The 23,269-nt window shown below is 63.9% G+C and overlaps 1 protein-coding gene across 1 annotated transcript in view; it reads right to left on the bottom strand.

The window, feature by feature from the left end:
• Positions 1-1,766: 1,766 nt before the first annotated feature.
• The window catches only part of SLC6A3 (solute carrier family 6 member 3), a 42,924-nt gene continuing 21,421 nt past the window's right edge, over positions 1,767-23,269 (bottom strand). The window contains 9 exon segments of the mRNA XM_053906849.1: positions 1,767-2,999; positions 6,434-6,505; positions 7,653-7,820; positions 9,004-9,104; positions 12,562-12,661; positions 13,395-13,523; positions 14,698-14,810; positions 17,469-17,593; positions 18,791-18,894. Of these exon segments, the coding sequence (XP_053762824.1) occupies positions 2,976-2,999; positions 6,434-6,505; positions 7,653-7,820; positions 9,004-9,104; positions 12,562-12,661; positions 13,395-13,523; positions 14,698-14,810; positions 17,469-17,593; positions 18,791-18,894 (936 nt within the window). The 3' untranslated portion in view covers positions 1,767-2,975.

Here is a 23,269-nt window from a genome sequence, read left to right on the forward strand (position 1 = left end):
TCTGGCGGATGGTGTCAGGAGTAGCCAAACCTCCGGACAGCCCGCCGGGGTCACACAGAACTGCCCGACGTGGGGAAAACCCCCGCGTGTCAGAACTGGACTGAGAGTCAACACTGACCACTGAGCAACAACGTCCCGTTTTTATTGACTTGTAGGAGTTCTTTATATATTCGAGGGATAAGCCCCTCGTCGCCTCCATACGTGGCTCAGCTCTGGGAAGCCCACGGCTGTCTGTCCACGGACTGCCTAGGCAGGACCCCAGCCCGGACACTTGGGGCCAGGACACCAGCGAAACTCCCGTCATAACCCAAGGGCTGTGGAGACCGGGTCTCTCGGCAGCTCTGGGGAGGCGCGGCTCTGGGAAGGCAGCTCCTGGCACCGTCCAGAAAGGCACTGCACGCGCTTGGCTTTCTGGAGGATCTCTGCTGATTGCTGCAGACCGGGCGTGAGAGCGCGTGGACGTGCACACGCGTGCTCGCGTGTGATGTGTGCAGCGTGCGTGGTGTGTGTGTCCACGTACACGTGCCGTGGGGGGGCATGTACGAAGAGGGCAGCCCACGTGTCCGCATATTCACGTATGTGGCATGTGCAGCACGCACAGTGTGTGTACGTGCGTGTCCCTGTGTGTCCAGGGACGTAGACAACCTGGCCTCCAGGAGTTTCGGACGTCCTTCCCACCCCAAGACCTCTGGCCCCACCGCTCTCCCAGGTATGTGATGCCCAGAGGCCTCCCTGTGGGGGACCGTGGCCACCGGCACCCGGGGGAGGTTACAGCAGGAACGGAACAGGCCAGGGTCCTGCCTGAGCTGCCGGAGGCCACGGACACTGAGTCAGAGTGGACCTTGCCGGCTCCCGAGGCACCTTGGTGACCTAGCATAACCACGCTAGGGCCCACGTGGCTCATCCCCTTGGGGCAGGTCTTCTGTCCCACCGGGGCCCGTCGTGATGGCTCGTCTTCACCCTCGACCTCCAGAGGCTGGCAGAGGTGGAGACACCTGGGGGCCCGGGAAGGTGGGCTGCAGCCATGCAGCAGACAGGACCCCGGGGAAGCAGCGCAGGAAGCTCCGGATGGTCGAGGCCTGGGTCAGCAGCACGTGGCTGGGGCCGTGGAACTGACAGGAAGACTCTCTGTGCGTGTCCCACGGCCCCTGAAGGAAGCCAGGTGTTCTTTGGGGAGGGCGATCTGGGGCAAGCATGGTCACATGGGTGGGGGCAGGAGGGCCCGGATGTGGGTGTGCCTGCGGGATCCGCCGGCCGGGGGCAGGGCTGGGGGCCTTGTAGGAGTGACCGGTGTCCTGGGAGGTGGGTCACAGCCTGGCGGGAGGGCCCAGCTGAGGGGCAGAGCTGCCTGGCATCTAGAGGGACCCCTCTGGCCACAGACTGGACGAGAGATTCTCAGGGACCAAGGGCAGGGAGCCACACAGGACTCTGGTGTCCTGTCCCCAGAAGAAGGGCTTGGGTTGGGGGTGTGGTGGTCTGACCGCAGGGCTGGAGTCTGGACAGGTGGGGAGCCTGCAGGGGAGCGGACGAGCGCATGAGGGCTCCGGAGAGTCAGGCCAGGGTGGGGCTGAGCCAGTGGGCACCGGGGACACCTGTAGGTGTGGGCGGGGGGCTCGGGTTAAGGCCTGCTCCCCAGAGGCCCAGCTGTGCTCCCTGTGGGTGAGGGAGGAGCTGGGTTAGAAGAACCGAGTCAGGAGTGAGAGCCTCAGGCACCAGGTGGGTGAGGCCACAGCTCCAGCCAAGAAAAGGAAGCCACAGAGCTACGGTGATTTTTCCCACATGGATTTATTGTTGGTGATGCGTCACACAAGATGCCGACCACGGACACAGACAGACAGATGCGACACCCGTTATCTATGCAGAGTACTCAGCTCCTCAGAAGGAGGTAGACCCGGTTCCTGTTGGCCACGACCCCCGACAGTCCACGAGCTGGTTTCCCTGAGCGGGGAGCTCCTCGGCCCCGGGCACCAGGGTCCCCTCGCTGGGCCACCACGCGGCAGGGTTCTGACTTCTGCAGCTGCTTCCCTCCAGGCGACGCGGGCCGCAGTCTGCACCGGCGTGGCTGATATTCCTTAACCGACAACTGGAACGTTGGCAAGCAGACGTTCAGAAACCAACCCTGCGTTCTGAGAACTGGCTTTGATTCACAGGGAAAAAGGATTTAAAACAGCCATTCCCTAACGTAAACGGTGTTGTTACTGATGCGACGTGTGCCTGCGAGAAATCAAGTCCCGGGGGGCTTCCTCTCCAGGGCCCAGGTCTCCAGGCCGCCTGCCACGGGCACGCTGTGTGGTCAGGGCCCGCCAGGTAGATACGCACTCCACGCGTGAGGAGCACGCCTTCTCCCACGGCCGGGGGTCCACGTGAGGTGGCCACGGCTGACTGGGGTTCACTCGGACCCCGCGGAGTTTTATTTCTCTCGGCTAGAAGGAAATACAGAGCATCTGCGCTGCACACGCCGGGGCCCTCGGGGGGCCGCGAGCGACTGGGTGCGTGGCGTGGAGGACACGTGGTGGCCCCCAGTTTGTTGCCTTGTGCGGTTTCCCCGCTGTGCCTTCTGCACAATGAGGCGAAATATGACAGCGGGCTTTCTTAATTTGAGCCCAAACGGAACACCCAGGAAGTTACAAGCACTGGGCTCTTGGCATCCACAATTACCACTTTTCTCCTCAACACACGGGCGACAGCAGGACCCGCGCTGCAGGGCGGCCGGGGAGGGGAGCTGGCGGGGCACACACGGAACACGGACGGACGGACGTCTTCTACCTGCGGGGACGGCACAGATCTACGGCAAGCGATCACAGCGACACGGCACGGACGGCCAGTCCCGTCCTGGCGGCAAGGAAGGGGCGCAGGGGGTCAGGGCTGAGCCTCTGCGTGGTGCGGTCCCAGGAATGCAGAAGGGGGACCCTCCGAGCAGCCGTCTCTCCCGAAGCCCGGCTTCCCGCGGCGGGGCCCCCCGGCCTCTGCGTCCTCTACACCAGGAGCCAGTGGCGCAGCTAGAAAAGAAACGGCCTCTTCAGGAGCAGAGCGGGGAGCCACTTGGGTAAAGGCGGCTCCTGGGCTGCGGGCCCCGCTCGGGCCGAGACACCCGCCAGCAGAGCGCCCGGCCGCCACGCAGCACGCCCAGCCGGGCACGCTGGCCTGGGGCGCCACGGGCCGGACGCCCACGGTAAGCTTCTAGGAACACGCCTCACGTGAACAGCCTTCCACGTAATGTAAATATACGTGCATAAACCACACGTGAATACTTACACGCCGAGCCTCAGAGAGACAGGTACACAAACCCGTTGGCGAGGAGCGGCCGGAGAGCAGGGCTGCGGTGGGGGGGCCGGGGCGGGGCCCCCGGGGCGTGTGTCACGCCGGCCGCCGGGCGGACAACGCCGGCTGGCCGACCGGCGATGCCCCGGGCGCCCCGGGGCCGCCTCTGATCCCCGTCCCCGTGGACGGCCGCGCCCTGCGCTTCCGTTGTGTCTGCTCAGCCCCGGAGGAGTCGGGGGCAGGCCCCACTTTCCGCTCCGGGAGGCCAAGACCGACAAGAGTGGTATTTAGTCCTCCGCAAATGTCACCACCTGCTATTATGCAGCTGTTACTTCGGCCTATTTTTGAGCACAAGCCGTTCGATCGCTAAATGGCAAGAACCGTAGGTTTTAAACGCTTCGAGACGAGAACATGCAGGCTCGTTCCTGACGCGGCCGCACCAGGGGCGGGAAGACGCGGAGTCTCCCGCGGGTGGGGCAGGGCTCCCCGCCCCCTCCAGGGGGACCCGCAGGGCGCGTCCGCAGTCCTGGCTGGGACACACACTGCCCGCCGGGGTCCCCGGGGGCCAGAGCAGGGCCGTGTAGGGCAGGCAGGTGGAAGGGGCTGGAGCCCTAGAGCTCCACGGGGACGCCCCACTTCGGACCAGTCCGCTTTTCAGGGACACGGAAGTATCTATCGATGTGCGGGGACCACACGGTGCAGAGGTCAAGCGAGAGACCAAAGTGGTGGGGACCGTGTTCGCTTCAGGGGTGGGGGGAGGGGCGGGGCAGGTGCACGCGTTTCTCAGCGTGGCGTCTGTGTGGCAGTTCGCGGGGCTTTGTTACTTAGACAAATAAATCTAACAGGAGGAGCTGTGTGTGCACGAACGAGAAGAGGGCGCTGTACGTCCTCGTGCCTGTGTCGCAGAGTTTACGGAACCTCTGAGGGAGCCGAGGCCCGGAGGACCGGGCGAGTGTCACAACCGGAGCCCCGAGGGGAACAGAGGCAACGGGCAAGGGTGGAAGGTGTGGGCTGCCAAGTTCCCAGAACCGGCAACACCCACCGGTGCACCGACCCCGGACACGCACGATGTCTTGTGCAAAGGGAGCCGCCGAGCGCAGCCTCAAAATGCCAGAAGGCGGCAGCTGTCCACGGAGAACTGTGTGCGCACGGAAGCGGTCTCCTGAGTAAGGGCAGAATCAAGTTCACAGACACACGAGAGTCGGGAAGCTTGTCGGGAGCCCTCCTTAAAGGCAAGTCTGAAGGATTGTTTCTTCAAGCAAGAAAACGATCCTCAGAGGGGCGATGTATATGCCAAAACGTCGGGAGGAAAAATCAACAGCCAACATGCACGTTCACCCAAGAGAGCATTTCCATACAACACAGCAATAATTGTGATAATAAGTGTCTAATCTGTGGGTTAAAAAAAAGACAGAAATCGGACGCTAATCGCATAATAAGTCCTTGTAATATTAAGGATGGGGGTACTTTATATATGTAAAGTGAGATACGTATGTATGATTTCAAAGGTAACTATTAAAGGAATAAAGTGTAATTATGTAAGTAAAGTATATGAGTATGTAAGTTCCAAACAGAAAAAAGGGGAAAAAGGCGAAAAAGAGCAAATCCTCCAAAAAGCGACCCATAAAAAGGTAATAAAGGAAAAAAGAAACATTAAAAATGCAGCAAAGAGTTAAAAAGATCATGGAATCAAGCCTAAATACATTAACAATCACAACAAATGTAAATGGACAAACCTCTCTGTCAGAGCAAAAAATTCCAGGTGTACCCCAGGTTTGCAAAAGAGGCCTACATTTTGAGGCCATCGCAAAGTTGAAAGTTAAAAGATTACACAAGAGGGGCGCCTGGGTGGCTCAGGTCACGATCTCACGGTTCGCGGGTTCGAGCCCCACATCGGGCTCTGTGCTGACAGCTCGGAGCCTGGAGCCTGCTTCACATTCTGTGCCTCCTTCTCTCTCTCTGCACCTCCCTGCTTGTGCTCTCTCTCTCAAAAATAAACATTAAAAAAATTTTTAAAGGATTACACAAGATATTTCTGGGAGACTCAGGAGAAACCTGGTGCAGCTACACTCATCTCAGCCCCCGAGAACTTTAGCAGCAAAAGCACCACAAGGGAGAGAAGACGTGTGAAGTCCCGGGGGAGATGTGGCCGTCCTAAATGTGTCTTTACCTCAGAAGCAGCCTTAGGATATAAAGCAAAAATCTGTTGGAGCTACAGGGGGAACGTGGACAGGTATGCTCCCCAGGTGGGATATTCTAGTGTTTCCCAGTGCTCTGGGCGAGCCAAGCCGAAGGCGAAGGCAGAGCGGGTCCAAGACGGACTGCAGCGACCACAGCCTAGCGGGGCGGACGGAAGGGGGAGCGCGGTCAGCGGCTAGAGGGCACGTTCATCTCAGGATGCGCTAGCATCTGCCAAGGGTCAGGGGCTCAGCCGCACACAGGCCCGCACTCGCTCCCAGGAACAGGGTCGCAGACGTCTGAGCGAAATGCGACTGCTTCACACACAGACCGCAGGCAGATCAAGGAGACATCCCTGCACATCTGGGGACTCGAAGGCACCTCGCGGGGTGGAGGAGTCACAATGAAAATTAAAATACCCTTAGCACTAAGTGATCGGGAAAACACCAGGTTAAACGTGGTGGAGGGCTTTGTTAGGGAAGAAGAGGGCTTGGAGACGGAGGGCCCAGGGTCTCACTTGAGAAACTCGCCAAAGTTAAATGGAAGAAATCCAAGGACGGGACAGACCCAGTTCTGCCGCGGGCCCCGTGGGACCCGGCTCCTCCCACCCCGGGCGCCCTCCTGCCTCTCTGCAGCCCCCCCACAACCCGAAGCAGCCTGAGTGACCCCCTCAGGTCGGGCTCCAGACCTCCCGGTCTCTGGCCTCCTGCCCCCCAAAGGCAAGGGCGGGCAAGGCTCTGAGCTGTTTCAGACCGTCTCCCTCCCTGGTCCCTGGTGGGGCAGCCCCCTCCCTCACGCGGGAGGCCCCCCTCCCGGGGCCCGCGCCCCACGCGCGACCCCTCTGCTCCCTCTTTCTGCCCCCTTGCCACCCCGCCCGGTACAGGGGTGCTCGGGGGGCAGGCCCGGCACCGCACGGCCCACTCCCAGTGTTTGCTCAGGGAATGAACGTGGCCTCGTGGCTCAGGGAGGCCCGAGACGGCGGGGGGGCACTCACCCTGAACTGGCGCACCTCCCCGCTGTCCACCAGCTCGCGCTCCTGCTCGGGTGTGATGGCGTACGCCAGTTTCTAGAAGGGAAGGGGAGGCGTGGGCACAGGCGTGCGCTCGGTGAAGTGCACAGGCCCCTAGGACACGCCGTGAGGCTGGGGCTGACGGCCTGGCCTCCCCAGACCCTGGAGCAGAGTCCAGCCCGTGTGAAAGGGCAGGTTTCTGTCTCGACACCAAGCTGGCCGTGGGTTCCGGGTGAGTGAATGGCACACACTCCCCCTGGGAGTCTCTGGGCCGGGGACCTTCCATGGCCGCCACAGCCCACCTGCCTCACCTACTGAGAGGTTATGTGGTTTGTGTTCGGAGTCTGGCCCCTGGAGCTGCAGCCCTGCCTGCTCCAGGGTGAGAGAGGGCCCCAGGCTGGGCCCCGCAGGCAGTGAGGGGTCCCCCTGCGTCATGCCAGCCTGCTTTGCCTGGGGCTCCGGTGACCCTGGGGCTCCCTCTGTCCCTCCCTCCCAAGAGGCTCCGGGGAATCCCAGGGACCTGGGGCCGTGCCTGCCCCAGACCCGGCCCGACTGGCCAGGCCTGCTCATTCCAGCCTGTGGGGGAGCCGTGTGGCCCCAGCAGGGTCCCCGGACTGGCCAGGGCGCAGCAACGGGGCTCGGCTGCCTGCTCTCCCCAGGAAACCGTGTGGGACGCGGGCACAGAGCGGCCTCGGAGCGACCTTTCGGGCTGTTCCTTCCAAGGAGGCCTGGGTCCTTTGTTGCTTCCAGGAATCCCGGGCCAGGAGATAAAGTGGTGGCTGTTCCCCCCCACCTCCTTTACAGGTGGAGGAGCGTGTGTGTGATGGGGGGGCCCCAGGGCAACCCCCACCACACAGACTGGGCGCCGATTCCAGCCCCAGGCCCTGACCGCTGCCTTCCCACCTTCACCAGGCTCTGTGGAGCACGAGTGTGCACAGACAGGTACACACACGTGCGCGCACGGGAGGGCACGTGAGACACGCGCACCCACGGACACGCACATAGACAGCCGCGATTCCTCCTGCACCTGCCTTCTCCATTGCGGCCCCGCCCCTTCCACGCCTCCTGGAGGTCAGAAGTCATGGGGGTGCACAAGCAGGAGCAGGGCTGGAGGTGGGGGGTGGGGGGGGTGGACGCCCACAGGGCTGGGTGGTCTCCCGGTGGGGGCGGGGCGGGACAGGGTGGGGCCCGTGTGGACACGCACCTCCCGCAGGGAGCCGGGCAGACTGCAGAGCTTGTAGGCCGCGTAGACGGGCACCATACACATGGAGGACGAGGCGATGGCCCAGCCCAGGGCATTGGCCCACTTGGGGAAGGCGTAGGCTCCATAGTGCGGGGGCCTGAAGGTCACGACGCTCACCACGACCACAAACTAAAAGTGAGGGCAGAGCTCAGGCTGCGGCTCTCGGCTGGCAGACCAGGTGGCCCGGGAGCAAGGATTTCACGGGGAGGGTCTCCCGGGCAAGGCGGCTCTGGGGTCCGGGCCCTGCAGACCGTGCCCCTCAGAGGGTGGGGGCGCTCATGTGCCGCTCTGCGAGGGCGGGAGGTGGGATGGGGGTTGCGCGCCCCCTCACCCCTGGTGCCCGTGCCTGGCGCACGTGGTCCGTGTCACCGTGTCCAGGAGACCCCCCACCCCGCACACCGCGCCCCCGGCCACCTCAGCTCTCGGAGCGCCGCCGCGAGGGTCTGGAGGCAGGCGCCAGCCGGGGCCGTCAGCGGCTTCGGGGTGTCTGGGTGCAGCTTGGGGAGAAACCCTGTCCGTGCTGGCGACCGGGCTCCCGCTTCCTCCCGTCTCCCTGCCTCTCCGGCTCTGGCTCTGGCTCTGGCTTAGTCTCTCTGTCTTTGTCTCTCTGTCTCCGTCTCTCTCTGTCTCCGTCTCTCACTAGCCACAGGCTGGCCCAGGATGGCCAGCAGCTGCAGACACGCCGCTGGGGACCGCCTGGCCGGGCGGAGGGCCAAGGGGTCAGGATGCTCGTCCCGGTGAGCAGCTCAGCCCTAGACCGCCCTCGAACGGCCTCCTGGGGTCACCTGTCCAGGCGCTCTGGGCCACCGGGCCTCGGTCCGCGACTGCTCCGCTCTGCTGTTGAGGAAGCAGCCGGGGACGATCCCTACTGAACCCGTGTGGCCCTGTGCTAATCAAACAGGCGGCCCCGGGCCTGATGACACAAGCCAGGCAGCTCCCAGACGTGCCAGTGGTGCCCGGGGAGAGTCCCGAGGGGGGCGCTCGCGACAGAGCCCGAGTCACTCCCGTCCTCGGCATTAGAGCCCCTGTGCCGCACCCCACCCCCGAGGTGCAGATTCGCCGGCCTCTCTGGCCTCGCCCCCGCGGCACAGGTGAGATGCACGGGGGACCCGGTGGTGAGGCTTCTCAGTGCGGCCGGAGGGGGAGCGGGGATGCCGTCAGGAGGCCACAGAGGATTTTCGGGGCCAGGCCGCCCTTCTGGCTAAGGCCAGCGTGCAGGCCCCACCCCGGCCTCCCATCATCGGGAAAAGCCCAGGCGTGTGCGGCCCCGGAGAGACCCGGACCCAGCCGTGTGCGCACGCGGGGCGCTTACCAGGAGGAAGCAGGGGCTCACGAACTTCCAGCACAGCCTCCAGTACAGGCTGGGCCGCCGCCCGGTCATCTGCTGGATGTCGTCGCTGAACTGCCGCACGCCTGGGCCGGAGGGAGCCAAGCAGGCTGGTCAGGACACACCCCCCGGGCCTGTGCTGGGGTGCTCCCCCCCCGCCCCTCTGCTGGGGTGCTCCCCTCCCCGCCCCTTACACCCTGGGCCTGTGCTGGGGTGCTCCCGCCCCCCCCGCCCCTCACCCCCCCGGGCCTGTGCTGGGGTGCTCCCACCCCCCCGCCCCTCTGCTGGGGTGCTCCCCCCCCCCGCCCCTCACCCCCGGGCCTGTGCTGGGGTACTCCCCCACCCCCCTCCACCCCCCTCCACCCCCTGGGCCTGTGCTGGGGTGCTCTCCTCCCCACCCCTCCCCCCCGGGCCTGTGCTGGAGTGCTCCCACGCCCCCGCCCCTCTGCTGGGGTGCTCCCCTCCCCGCCCCTCACCCCCTGGGCCTGTGCTGGGGTACTCCCCCACCCCCCTCCACCCCCCTCCACCCCCCTCCACCCCCCTCCACCCCCTGGGCCTGTGCTGGGGTGCTCTCCTCCCCACCCCTCCCCCCCGGGCCTGTGCTGGAGTGCTCCCACGCCCCCCGCCCCTCTGCTGGGGTGCTCCCCCCCCACCCCTCACCCCCTGGGCCTGTGCTGGGGTACTCCCCCACCCCCCTCCACCCCCCTCCACCCCCCTCCACCCCCTGGGCCTGTGCTGGGGTGCTCTCCTCCCCACCCCTCCCCCCCGGGCCTGTGCTGGGGTGCTCCCACCCACGCCCCTCCCCCCCGGGCCTGTGTTGGGGTACTCCCCCACCACCCTCCACCCCCCTCCACCCCCTGAGCCTGTGATGGGGTGTTCGCCCCCCTACCCCTCACGCCCTGGGCCTGTGCTGGGGTGCTCCCACCCCCCCGCCCCTCTGCTGGGGTGCTCCCCTCCCCGCCCCTTACCCCCTGGGCCTGTGCTGGGGTGCTCTCCTCCCCACCCCTCCCCCCTGGCCCTGTGCTGGGGTACTCCCCCACCACCCTCCACCCCCCTCCACCCCCTGAGCCTGTGCTGGGTTGTTCGCCCCCCTACCCCTCACGCCCTGGGCCTGTGCTGGGGTGCTCCCCCCCCGCCCCTCCCTCTCCGGGCCTGTGCTGGGGTGCTCCTCCCCTGCCCCTCACCCCCCGAGCCTGTGCTGGGGTGCTCCCCCCCCCACCCCTCACCCCCTGGGCCTGTGCTAGGGTGCTCCCCCCACCCCTCCCCCCCCAGGGCCTGTGCTGGGGTGCTCCCCCCCCCGCCCCTCCCCCTCCGCCCCTCCCCCCCCAGGCCTGTGCTGGGGTGCTCCCCCCCACCCCTCACCCCCTGGGCCTGTGCTGGGGTGCTCCCCTCCCCACTCCCACCCATCCCTATGCCTGTGCTGGGGTGCTCCCCTCCCCACCCCCCTCCCCGGACCTGTGCTGGGGTGCTCCCCACCCCACCCCCTGGGCCTGTGCTGGGGTGCTTCCCACCCCCCCGGGCCTGTGCCGGGGTGCTCCCCTCCCCACCCCACCCCACCCCCTCGACACCGCCCACTGGTCTTGCTGGCCAAGGTCCCCATGCACGTTCACTGTTGTGACACGGGTGACATGGGCTCCTCTACCATCATGATCACCGAGGGACACGTGTGAGGCCCCAACGCTGTCCCTGCCTTTCTGCCTCAACTGCTCCTTTTTCCCTTTAAAAAACTGTGGTAAAATACATGACGTAAAATTGACTGTTTTAATCATTTTTAAGCGTTGAGTTCAGAGGCATTAACTCAACACTGCTGTGCAGCCGTCACCACCGTCGTATCCAGAACCTCACCCCCCCCACACACACACTGAAGCTCTGACCCCATGAAGTGCTGACTCCCCTCCCCCGCCCGTTCTGACCTGGCTTGTCTCGCTCAGCATGGCGCCCCCCAGCGGGCGTCACGATGTCCTTCCTTTCGAGGCTGGATGGTGTGCCAGCCTACGTCCACAATCACTATCTTTTAAGGAAAGCTGTTGCTGGAAGCCTAACGAACTGGCACTTCTCTAGACCTCAACAGTGACCTCTCCCTCCCTGAGTCTGGCCTCTGCTCCTACGACCACAGCTGCTCTGAGTCTGATGGGGTGTCACGAGAAGACACCTCCATTCGGAATTCCCTCCGCACACGCCAACCCCATCATCAGAACCCCAGACGCGGGGACGGACCAGGGGAACGGGGACGGGCAGAGCCGAGGCTGGCCCCCGCGGCCCCTCCTGGCACCTGGTCGTCGGCTCGGGATGCTTGGTGCAGAGAGCCCCGCACACCGACGCAGCCACACAAGCAACACAGGCTGTGCGCTTAGATCGGGGGACGTGAGTTGCCGTTTGGAGAAACCACGCGGACTCCGTCTCCTGAGGCCTGGGGAGCTGGCGGTCCCCGGCGCCCCTCGCACCTCCACCAGCACTGAGCTCGTGACCGGAGGTGGGTCTGAGGCGCTTTCTCTTCCACTGCGAGGCTCAATTGGGGGGTGGGGGAGAGAGCGCCGCTTAAAGTGATAAAGCATTGACTCCAGGTGCTGATGAAAGCACAGAGTTCGAGGTTTCCCTTTTCTGTAGAAAAGAGAATAGGAAAAATGTTCTTGGAATAGGAGCTACTTGTCAGGAAGGCTCTCAAAGCCCACGTGTCTCCTCAGGCTAAAGCGTCTGTGGCTCTGAGGCAGAGATGTGCCCCTCGAGGGGCCCTGGGGCTCCTGCACAAGCCGCCCTGGTGTGGCACCACAGACCTTTAGCTCAGGGCTCAGTCGCACAGGGTCACGGACAGGTGGGCCTGCCGCACGGAACTTTCTCTGCTAACTCCCTCAGAAGCCCGGCCAGGCGGGTGGGGCCAGCGCCATGGCCCCACCGTCCGGGACAGGGAAGGGTAGGGCCTTCTCCAGCTCGGGTGCCCGTGGCTGTCACGACTACACCTGGGCGCCCTGGGACACAGCTCGGCAGCCCGGGAGGGGTCTGGGGGCAGCCTGCCCCGCAGCGGCTCCCAACCACAAGGGGCTCGTAGTTGGGACTCAGGAGGCAGCGGCTGACTCGGGGAGGTCTGCCACCCAGGTCGGCGGGGACGCCGGGCACGAGAGCAGCGGTGGCACTTTGGAAGCCTCCGATCACCTCCCACCTCGGTGAACTGCGTCGCTGGTCAGGCTCCCCAGGAAGGAACGGGCCTGTTTCTCTGTGGGTCGCCTCACCTCCACCGGCCGTTAGCGTCCCCAAGTCACCACAAGCCCTCCTCTGCCAGCGGCCAGCTAGGACGTCTGCACGGCACGATCAGGCGGCCACACTGAAAGCTTCTGACCACGGCAAGCACGTGCGCGCCATCCAGGCGAACCGTCCTCATCGACCCCCGCCCGGCAGACGGTTCCCCAGCCTCCCGTCCTCGGTGACGCTACGGGAACCACGACGCTCAGCTTCCGGGAGTCCACACGCACCCCTTTCCGAGGCGGCTTTGTGGGAAAGGAGGCAGCACAGGGACAGAGCCAGCCCCGGCGGAGGCTCCGTCCTTACCGTAGAACCAGGCCACCCCGATGGCCTCGATGAGCACTCCAAAGAGGATGGACGTGCCGGCCGCGAAGTGGTCCAGCAGCGTGAACACGTAGATGCCGCCCTGCAAGAGGGGGAGAGCCCGCTCAGCTGGCGGTGTCCGGCGTGGCACGCCCCGCCCCGCCCACGGAACCCTCGCTCACAAAAACGCTTTTTCCGAAACGTACACCTGGCCTGTGGATTCGGCCTATAGACGTTCTTACTCCCCACACAGGCCGGCTGCAGGCACTGAAAACCAGTCCACACGCAGCTTCTCGGGGATGTGCCTTCCGTGCAGAGACCGGAAGGACCGCCCCGCCCCTCCCCCTCCCTTCCCCTCCTCTAACCCCTCCCCTCCCCTCCCCTCCCCTCCTGGGGCTCTGGGTGCAGAGATGAAAGCAACCAAATGCCAAACACAGTAGGGCCTCCGTGGGAAGGGAGCCCCCGTCCTCACGGACAGGCCTCTCCCAAGCCCCCAACCCCACAGATCCAACAGGCAGGTACTCAGCCACAGGCATTTTCCCGGCGGGTGGCGGGGGGGGGGGGGGCGTCCAGGAGCTGCAGTAACCTGAGGCTGTTTCACATGCCCCAGGGCTACCCCACGTGTGACCGCGGCTACTCACATGTGACCGCGGCTACCCCACGTGTGACCACAACTACCCCGAGTATGACCACACTACCCGCGTCACAAGTCACGGCTTGTCTGGGGGGAGGCTCTCGGACACCGCGGTTCTGTCTGGCCTGGTGGCACCAGCCCCCTGTCCGGCCCCAAGGGCTAATAACGAGAATGGTCAGGCCAAGCGCCAGCCGGTACTTACGTTGGTGACGCAGAAGAGGGAGAGGAAGAAGGTCGCCAGGACGATGGAGAGGGTGAAGAGCTCCCGGTGCCGGTGCAGCAGCTGGAACTCGTCGGTGAGCCCGGTGATCACCGACTCCATGCCGCCCATCTGCAGCAACAGCAGGGGTGCGGCACTGCGGGCGGGCCTCGGTCTACGCAAAGCCCACCGAACCCACACCCGGGGTGTGCACACAAGCAGGGGCCGCACGGCATCCGGGGTGCGAGTGCCCTCGGCCGCTGGAACGCGGACCCGGGGGCGGACGCCGTCCCCCGCGGTGACCCCCGAGTGGCCAACGTGGGCCACGCACTCACAGCACACCACCCGTGGCACCGCCACGAAACCTCAGCCCCGCCCGCCTACTCTAAACAGACGTCTCCCCACAGCACGGCCTGTTTGGTTCCTGGGGACACCTGGCGTGGCCACGGGCCCCCGTGCTCACTGGGGACAACCTCCCGGACTCCGTGTGCCATCGCGAAGGGGCGTCCTCCAAGCGTCCTCCTACTTGGTGGCCCTCTTTGCCCTACTCTGTCGAAACCACTTCCTCCGGGAGGTGCTGTTCATGGGATTCATCCCCACCAGCTGTGGGGCCCGGGGCCGTGGTCACCCAGCGGGCATTGACCAGATGGCTGGGACACGGGGCCCAGGACGAGGGCCCGTGACCCACACACAGGGAGGGATTCGTGGTTCTCTGCACCTTCCAGGAAGCCATGGGGACCCCGAGGTCTCAGCTGTTGGTCCCGAGCAGGCACTGGGGACAGAGGAGCCCGAGGGAGTCCTGTAGGCCCACGTGCTGCCTCCCTAGCGCACACGCACACGCCCACACCCACGCCCCACACGCGCGCACACGCACGGGGCCACGGGCAAGATACTCGGTGGGCCGGGGCCGGGCTGTGGCGCCATTGCTGCCCTGCCCTGCAGGTGCGTCCACCCCCCCGGGGGGCTCAGGGGTCCCGGAAAGCGGTGAGTAGGAGGGGCCGGCCCCGGCTCTGGGTGGTCCTCACCCCATTCCCTGTGCTGCCCCTGCCGCTGGCCCCGCACGGGTGCACTTAGGGTCTGTGGGACTCAGGCACAGGGCGGGGCTGGTGGCCCCGAGCGGAAGAAGGGGGAGTTGGCCCAGCCCCCCCGCCTCCGGAAGGGTCTCCAGCAGTCGTGGGGTCCCTCCCTCCCGCCAGGCAGGGGCTGGGGGTGAGCACAGAGACTCTGTGGGGGGCCTCGAGGGCACCCGGCTGTGACGGGCAGGGCCCCTCTGGTGCACGAGGTGGGGGGGGGGGGGGTCACTCACGGCGCTGTCGATCCCCAGGGTGAGCAGCATGATGAAGAAAACCACGGCCCAGGCCGAAGACAGCGGGAGCGTGGCCAGCGCCTCGGGGTAGATGATGAAGATCAGCCCGGGCCCTGAAAGCAGACCCTTCACTCGCTACTGGCTCGCAGCCTCCTGCCTCCCCGGCCCGGGGAGGGGGCAGGGTCCTTCCCGTCGCCTTCTTCCCCGTTTTCCCGGAAGAGCCCTCTCTCCTGAGGACTCGGTGGGCGCCTGGCCCAGGACTCCGGCAAACGGAAACCCGAAATCAGCCCGGGGGCCCGCGCCACGCTCCTCCAGTCCCTCGGTGGGCCAGGTGCGGGGGCTGCAGAGGAAACGGGGTCAGAACCGACACGGGACAGGGCAGGAGGGGCTCCGGCGACCTGCCCGGCGGCCCTGACAACCACAGGGACACCTCCGGGTCGGCTTTCCCTTGCACGTTGGAGACACACGCACCCACACACACACTCGTGCCCCAACGCAAATGCACGTTTTCATACACGCGTGCTCACACGGGTGTGCCCACGCACAATGCTCACACACTCATGCCCGTGCCCACACACATGTGCCCACACACGTAAAAGCTTGCACACGCTCATGCATGTGCGTACACACACGCACGCTCACACACGAACACGCTCACGCTATGGCACCCGTAACATCACGTCAACGGCTTTCTGTGTCAACGAATCGCCTTGTGTCTGATCTTTGAAAACCACATAACGAATATAGAAAATACCAGCTCAGCGAATGCTTCGAAGGGGCAGGTTTCTGCTCACATCTGAGCCCTGGGGATCATCCCCTTCTGGGACATCCCCGGGAGTGGGCTTTGGGTGCAGGACACACATACTCCCGCCCTCTTACCCGGTGGGTGCGGCCTGGGTGGGTGTGGAGGCCGTGGGCTCCGAGCCGGCAGGGAGGCAGGGATGGGAGCCGTGCGGGACTCAACCAGACTCAGTGTGGTGTGGTCTCAAATGATCCCAAAGTAAAAATATTCCCACGAGAAACTGGTAATTCACTATTTTCACGGGCACTAGCACACCTGCTGCACCTGTGCGTGTAAGGACATAACTTACAGCTTCCCGAATCTTCCTTCAGTCTCCAGCAGGGCCGTGGCAGGCCCCAGCTGACGGGATTGGGGCACTGAGGGATCTTGGTGGAAAATGGAAGAGCGGCCACAGCCAGGGTGTCCCAGGGTCCGCGTGGGACCCCGTGCTCAGACCTGGGCTTCCCTGCATTTCCTATTCCCATGGAAGGGGCACAGTCCCCAGCATGGGGGTGAGGGGCGGCTCATTAGAGATGCTCTGAAGTCCAAATGCCTTAAGCCTTGGACCCAGAAAGATGGCGGTCAGCCCGACTGAACGTGGTATCGGTATCTCTGCCTTTCAGTTCTGAACCTCAGTTAACATTTCACCCTGTTTTCTCGAGAATTAGAGCTAAATGACATTTACTTTGCTGGCCATGGAAACGCATAGAAGACATTCACTCTGTGCTCAGGGGTTAATGGGGGTTCTGTAAGCGATTACTATTTCCCATAAAGAAGGGCAAAAGCAGAAGAAATGCATAAATGCAGCAGTGAGTAAATTTCACCGCTCTGTATTTATTTGCAGTATGTTCCCTTTCTCCTGCCTTTATTGGATTTTTTTCCTGGAGGAAAGAGTGTGGACTTAGGAAGCACACGCCCAGCCCCTGACCTCCCTACCAGTCCCGGAAGGCCGGACCTCCGCCTCTTACTTTCACGGAGGCAGTCTGAGGCCTCAGCGCCGCAAGGACCAGACGGGGTGATGGCTGCCAGCGGCGGGCACAGGCGGGGCGGCCCTCTGCTCCCCTCCTCCCCTCCCTGAGCAGCTGCCCTGCCCCTGACTCGAGTGAAAAGACCCAGGAGGAAATGAATCAGTGAGACTCAGGGCTTTCCCGAGCCTGAGGAGCAGCCCCCAGGAGGAGAGGTGCCTTCCCAGAGGGAGCGAGGGGTCAGGACAGAGGCGCAGGGGTAGAGTCCTCCTCGCTGACCCGCCAGGCAGTCCTGGGCAGGTGAGGGGTTGTCGTGATCTCAGGAGCCCCTGGAGTCCCGCACCGACCCAATCAATGCCGGGACTTTGCACCCGCGTGCCAGGACCGGGCAGCCCCCACAAATGCCCAGGGCCCCGTCTGCACCCCACACCTGAGCCCGGCCTCCGGGCACGCTTCCTGCTCCCCGTGTCACCCCCCTGTGGCCACTTCTGCACTCACACACCTGCTGTCTGCGGGTCGGCTGGGGGCGTGGGCTGGGAACATGCGTCTCCATTGCCCTGTGTGTCTGAGACTTCAGGATCTCTCCGGCCATTATGCGCATCCCTTCCAGATCTGTCCCAAGCCACCCGGCTTCTCTCCAGCCCTGCCGTCTGTGTGGCTTGGAGTAGCTCAGGGACCCCACCCCGAGCTGCAGGGCCCCCCGCCGAAGTGCCAACGAGGTCCAGGGGGGAGCTGTGTGCCAGGTCCCACCCCAGGGACTGGGCGGTACAGCCTGGTGCTGCAGCTCTGAGGCCTCTGGCGGGAGCTCGTGGGCAGCGGGGAGGGAGCAGGGCGGCGGGAGCGTCGCTTCACCGAGTACAGTGGGTTCTCTGCTCTGGAACACGTGACACTCCCGTGAGCTGCACTTGAGGCCCCGGCTCTCCCTCCCACTGCGCGAGGTAAACGCTGGGAGGACCGGGTGGGGTGGCCAGGGCCGTGGAGCAGGCAGAGCTGGGGGCGCCCCGGGCCTGCCCAGGGGGACTCACCGTCCTTGGCCACGTCTCCGATGGGCACGCTGTGCTTCTGGGCCATGTACCCCAGGAAGGAGAAGACCACGAAGCCGGAGGAGAAGCTCGTCAGGGAATTGACCGAAGTGGTGATGACCGCGTCTCTGGGGGACGAGACAGCCCCCGCCACGTGCTGCCGCAGCGACAATCTCCTGCCATTGTTCTTAACGTACCCGCGTCTGGGGCAGGTGGCTTTGGAGGGGCGCTTTCCCTGAGGGACCCTGCCAGCCTCTCCACGGGCTGTACCGCAGACGGCCTGGTGCTCGCGGTGGCGGGACCCTTGGCCGAGCAGCTCTAGGCTCCGGGTGTGTCCAGGCTGCAGCCCCCGGCCGGGCCCCGGGGTGACCAACCGTCCGTGTCCCGGCACCGAAGGTGAGACGGTGCCCACCTTCAATGCTGGGACTCCGGGGGTGCAGAACGGACAGCCCAGGGTGTCCCCAGCCATGTCTGGCAGGGCTCCTAGATGCCTCGGGGGGATCTTGGTAAAATGCAGGTTCTGAGGGGGAGGGTCTGGTGGGGCCCAGATGCTGTACTTCTGTTGGTTCCCAGTGTGGGGGTGCCCGTACCGCCGGCCCGGGGGCCCCGCACTGAAGGCTGGGGACTGAGAGGGCTGGAGGACAGCAGGGCAGGGGCAGCCCATCGGGCGCCAGAGTGGAGGAGGGGCGGCTGCACGGTGCCCGGACCCGGGTGAGGACCAGGTGGGCTTGGGCAGAGGCTGTCCTCCCTCGTGTGTGGCCACTTGGCCGTGCACACTGTATTTTCACTGCAGTCTTTGTCCCCACGACGCGAAGAAAACAAACACGACCCCATAAGGATCAAAGAAAGCAGGTCCCAGATGAACCTGCTTTGGTTTCTGCAACCATTTGGGGTCCAGCATGTGGCTGCAGCTCACCGGGCCTTCCCCGGGCGCCCTGCACCGGGTCTGGGGCCTCCGCTCCCTCGGTGCGGGACCGGTGGGAAGACACGTGGGCGCTTCGTCGTGGGGGGGGGTCTCGGGGGAGGCCTGAGCCTGGGCACTGGGGGGAGGGGCAGCTGGGGCTGGAGGAGGGGGATCCTCAGGGGGGAGTGGGAGGGGCTTCCTCCCGGGGGCGTGAAGAGCCACTTCGTGTGTTCTCTGTACCTCCTTTACAGGGAAAATCGACATTTTGCCTGTAACTTCTGCCTTTTAGTTCCCACTTAAAAAGCCATCCTGGCTCAGAGGCTCTGCAAACAGCAAACTCCCTCCCTTCGTGTGGGGACACGTTCTCTCCAAAGCTGGGAGCTGGAGGGCTCTGGGGCAGGGCCAGGCGCTCGGGTCTCACCTGTAGCAGTTGTTGGTGAACTTATTGTAGCTGGAGAAGGCGATCAGCACCCCGAAGCCGACGCCCAGCGAGAAGCACACCTGGGTGGCGGCATCTATCCAGACCTGCGCAGGGCACAGGGGGAGAGAGGGCGCGCTCAGGAGGGCAGAGGGGAGAGAGGGACAGGGGTGCAGGGGGGCGCGCTCAGGAGGGCAGAGGGGAGGGAGGGGCAGGGGTGCAGGGGGCCGCGCTCAGAGGGCAGAGGGGAGGGAGGGCAGGGGTGCAGGGGGCGGCGCTCAGGAGGGCAGTGGGGAGGGAGGGGCAGGGGTGCAGAGGGCACGCTCAGGAGGGCAGAGGGGACAGAGAGGGGCCAGAGGGGCCGGGGAGGAGAGAGGGGACAGGAGGGGCTCAGGAGAGGTGGCTGTCACAGGCAACCATGCGAAAGACCGCCACCGGGGGCCGTGGAAACAGGGCTGAACTTAAACACGACATCGTTACCAACAGCAAATCACAGCGACCACATGATCGGCGGCAAATGCCGTCTCCGGGAATAACCCTGCCGTGTCGCTGGCCCGAGAGCCCAGCACGCAAAGGGGCCGTGTCTTAGGGCCTTGTTTGCAGCTTCCCCCGGAACGTCAGGAGGTCATCCCACGCGGCCAGACCCCGTCACTCATTTATTAATGCTACGGACGTTGGTGCCTCGATTGGACCTGTGCCCGCTGACACGGCTTTATGTGTCTCCCGTGGCACACGGTATACACTTAGCGACCCACGTGGACGGGCCCGGGAGGCCTGACTGCAACTCAGACACTGGTGTGTGCTTGCTCGGCCCAGCACGGATGACACCGGGGCTGCACGCACGTGTACAAGGCGTGTGGCCGATGACTGGACCGATACGGTATCTCAAGTCCAACAGGAGCGTCTGCGTCCAGGTGACACGGGAGCTTCTCGGGGAGGTGGGCACCCCGCCTCGCTCCCCGCATGGCCTTGGCTGGGGGTGGAAAGCAGCTGGCCCCCTCCCTGGGGGAACCACCCCGCAGAGTCGAGGCCACAGCTGCCGTCTGAAGGGGCTGGCTCATTCCGGGGCCCGTGTCTGCAAGACCCTGTGGGCCGTGGTGGCCCGTGTGGGCGGGACCCTCAGGCAGTGCCTCCAGGGCTGCCGGGGGCCGGCCGTCCACCCACGCTCAGGACCAGCAGGGCTCCTGTCATCTGGGCGGCACGCTCAGGGTGCTGGGATCACTCTGACGATCGGTGTGCTACAGGCAGCTGGCTGGGCCTCAGCACGAGGCCGAGGGTGGCTGAGTGGGCAGTGGGCCAAGGGACGCCTGCTCGGCCATCTCCCGTGCCCCCGTGTGCCGGTCACCGGTCAGCTGGCCTGGCCAGGCGGCTGCAGGCAGGAGCTGAGGTCACCGGGGGCTCCTGCCTCCTGCTTAGCCCTGGCCGGGGTCAGCGTGCACCCGCCTCTGCACGTGCGGCTCGCCAACCAGGATGTGCCTCCCGGACTTTGGTCCAGGCCTCTGCTCCTTGCCACCCGTGGGACCCAGCTCCGGACCCAGCCCGAGACCCATCCTGGGACCCACCCTGGGACCCACCTGGCAGCCACTCTGGGCTGACCTGGAACCTCCCTTCCTTCCTTCACTTCCTGACCTCTGCTCCCCCGCTGGAAGGGGAGCTCTCCCAGACGGGTCTCCTCCGCCCCCGCTGGACCTGGCCCACCCCGTGGAGCGGCCCCAAGGTCGGCCGATGGAGGAGCGAGGGTCTGGATGCACCCGAGGATGCTGACCCCCGAGGAGGAGCCCCCTGTCCGCACGGGGGTCCGGAAACGGAACCTCAGGATGCAGGGCCGCCTCTGTGTCAGGACAGGGGCAGGGACACGGGAAGGGACGGGGCAGACGCTCTCTCTGCCCTGTCTGCTTGCCAGGAGCCTGTGCGTAAGCCCCGCCCCAGACGTTCCCGAGAGTAGTGAGGGTGCCGGCTGGGCTTCCAGCAGGTCCCCTCGGACCGAGCCCCGGGGGATGGGTCGGGGCCGAGCCTGGGAGGGGGGCCTGCCAGGGAGCCAGTGACCTGATCGGGGCCAGCCTGGGCAACCACGTCCCCGGGTGCACCTGTGGGGCACGGCTCCGCTGCCACGCCCCAGGGAAGGACGCCCGGGTCACTGGATGTCTGTGTGTGGCCACCAAGAGTCGAGGGTTGGAAATACCGGCAGCGCCTGGGCCTGAGGAGCCCTGGGAGGACACCCCAGCACCATCGGCAAGCCAGTGAGGCCCCATCTCTGCCGCACCCACCGGAGGCCTGGAGGAGCTGCTGCAAAGGGAAGCCGGGACCCCACAGCAGGACAGGAGTGGCTCTGCCCTCTGGACCCGGGATCGCAGGGACCTGTCTCTTCGGGACCTCGGGCTCACCAGAGTCCAGGGGCCGTGGGCCTGCTCTGTCCTGGTGTACGTCCCTTCCTGGCCCTGAGCTGACAGAGTGGTTGGAGAGGACGGGTCACACTGACTGGTCCAAGATAGTCATCATCTGTCCATCACCCGTCCTCTGTGTCCGTCAATTGGTCACCGAACTGTCTACCCATCCACTCATCCTAGCAACTACCCACCATCTATCACCTGTTTTACCATCATCTATCTATCCAAACATCTATCATCCATCTATTATCTATCTCTCCATCAATCCATCATCTATCTATCCATCCATCAATCCATCTATTCATCCAACCATCATCTGTCTACCTACCTATCATCCATCTATCCAATCCATCCATCCATCCATCCATCCATCCATCCATCATCTATCTATCCATCTATCTACCAACCTACCTATCTACTTCTCCATCCATCCATCCATCATCCATCTATCTACCTACCTATCCATCCATCATCCATCTATCCAATCCATCTGTCCATCCATCCATAATTTATCTATCCACCTACCTATCTACCTACCCATCCATCCATCATCCATCTACCTATCTATCCATCCATCCATCCACCCTTCATCTATCCATCTATCTACCTATCTATCCATCCATCATCCATCTATCCAATCCATCCGCCTATCCATCCAACCATCATCTATCCATCTACCTACCTACTTCTCCATCCATCCATCCATCATCCCTCTATCCTTCATCCATCTATCCACCTACCTACCTATCTATCCATCCATCATCCATCTATCCAATCCATCTGCCCATCCATCCACCCATCACCTATCTATTCATCTATCCACCTATCTACTTCTCCATCCATCCATCCATCCATCAATCCATCATCCATCTACCTACCTGTCCATCCATCATCCATCTATCCAATCCATCCATCATCTATCTATCCATCACTATCTATCCATCTATCTATTTACCCACCTATCTATCTACTTCTCCATCCATCCACCCATCATCTATATATGCATCTATCCACCTACCTACTTCTATAAACATCCATCAATTCATCTATTCATCCATCCATCATCTATCTACCTACCCACCTATCTATCCATCCATCATCCATCCATCCATCCATCATCTACCTACCTACCTACAGACCTATCTACCTATCCATCGATGCGTCTATCCATCCATTTATCTATTAATTCTACCTTCCTTCTATTATCCGTCATCTACCTGATCTTCGGCAACCTCTCACGTCTGCCATTTCCTCTTCTCTGCCTCACACATGAGCGTCTTTCCGCAGCATCAGTCTGGCTTCTTCCTGTGCACTGCCTGGTTTTCCTGCTCGAAGTACTAGCCTCTTTACGTTGTTCTCATGTTATTTTCTTCGAATTCTTCCTCCTCCCGCCACTGGCCTCTGACACCCACAGCCTCCTCCTCCTGCAAGAACACCGTGTCTGCCCATCGGCCTTCCACCATGTGGATGCTCTCCCGCTTTCCTCGCTCTCACGGAGCACCCGCCTGCTGTTCTCACGGCTTCGCTGCCTGTCTTCGCGTGGACCGCTGTGTGCTGCTCACCCCGCCCTTGCCTGTGGGTGCCTCTCACCGCTGCTGCAGCTGCACAACCTTGCCCCGCCACTCCCCTGCTCTCTGGGGGCTAGGAGCTGCACCTGCCTTCCCTCCTACCTGTTGCCCCCATTTCTACCTGGGGGCTGCGCCTTCCCTCCTCGCGGCTAAGCGCCACACCTGACTCTCACCGCCTCCTAGTGGCATCGGGCAACAATCATCCAAAAGGCCCCCGGTCCCCCGCCTCGTCCCCCCAAATCCCGGCCGCCCTTCCCCGTGAGGCCATTCCCCGGGCAGCCACTGGGATCCCCACCATCTGCTAAAATCTAGTGCACCCGAATTTTCAATGATCTGCCCTGAATGCCTTTTCCATCACCGCCCGCCTCTGCCCATGGCCACCCCCATTTCTGGGTTTTGTTTCCCTAAAATGCCGCTGTGGCTTCTCTCTCCCCGTCCTGGGAGACCTCTGTCCCACGGCCTGGCCAGGCTTCCTCCCTTCACGAGGCCGTCCCCCAATATCTGCACACAGAACGAACGCGTCCTGT

This window comes from Panthera pardus, unplaced genomic scaffold (assembly GCF_024362965.1).
Source record: "Panthera pardus isolate Hobbes unplaced genomic scaffold, ASM2436296v1 HiC_scaffold_2, whole genome shotgun sequence".
NCBI classification, from domain to species: domain Eukaryota; kingdom Metazoa; phylum Chordata; class Mammalia; order Carnivora; family Felidae; genus Panthera; species Panthera pardus.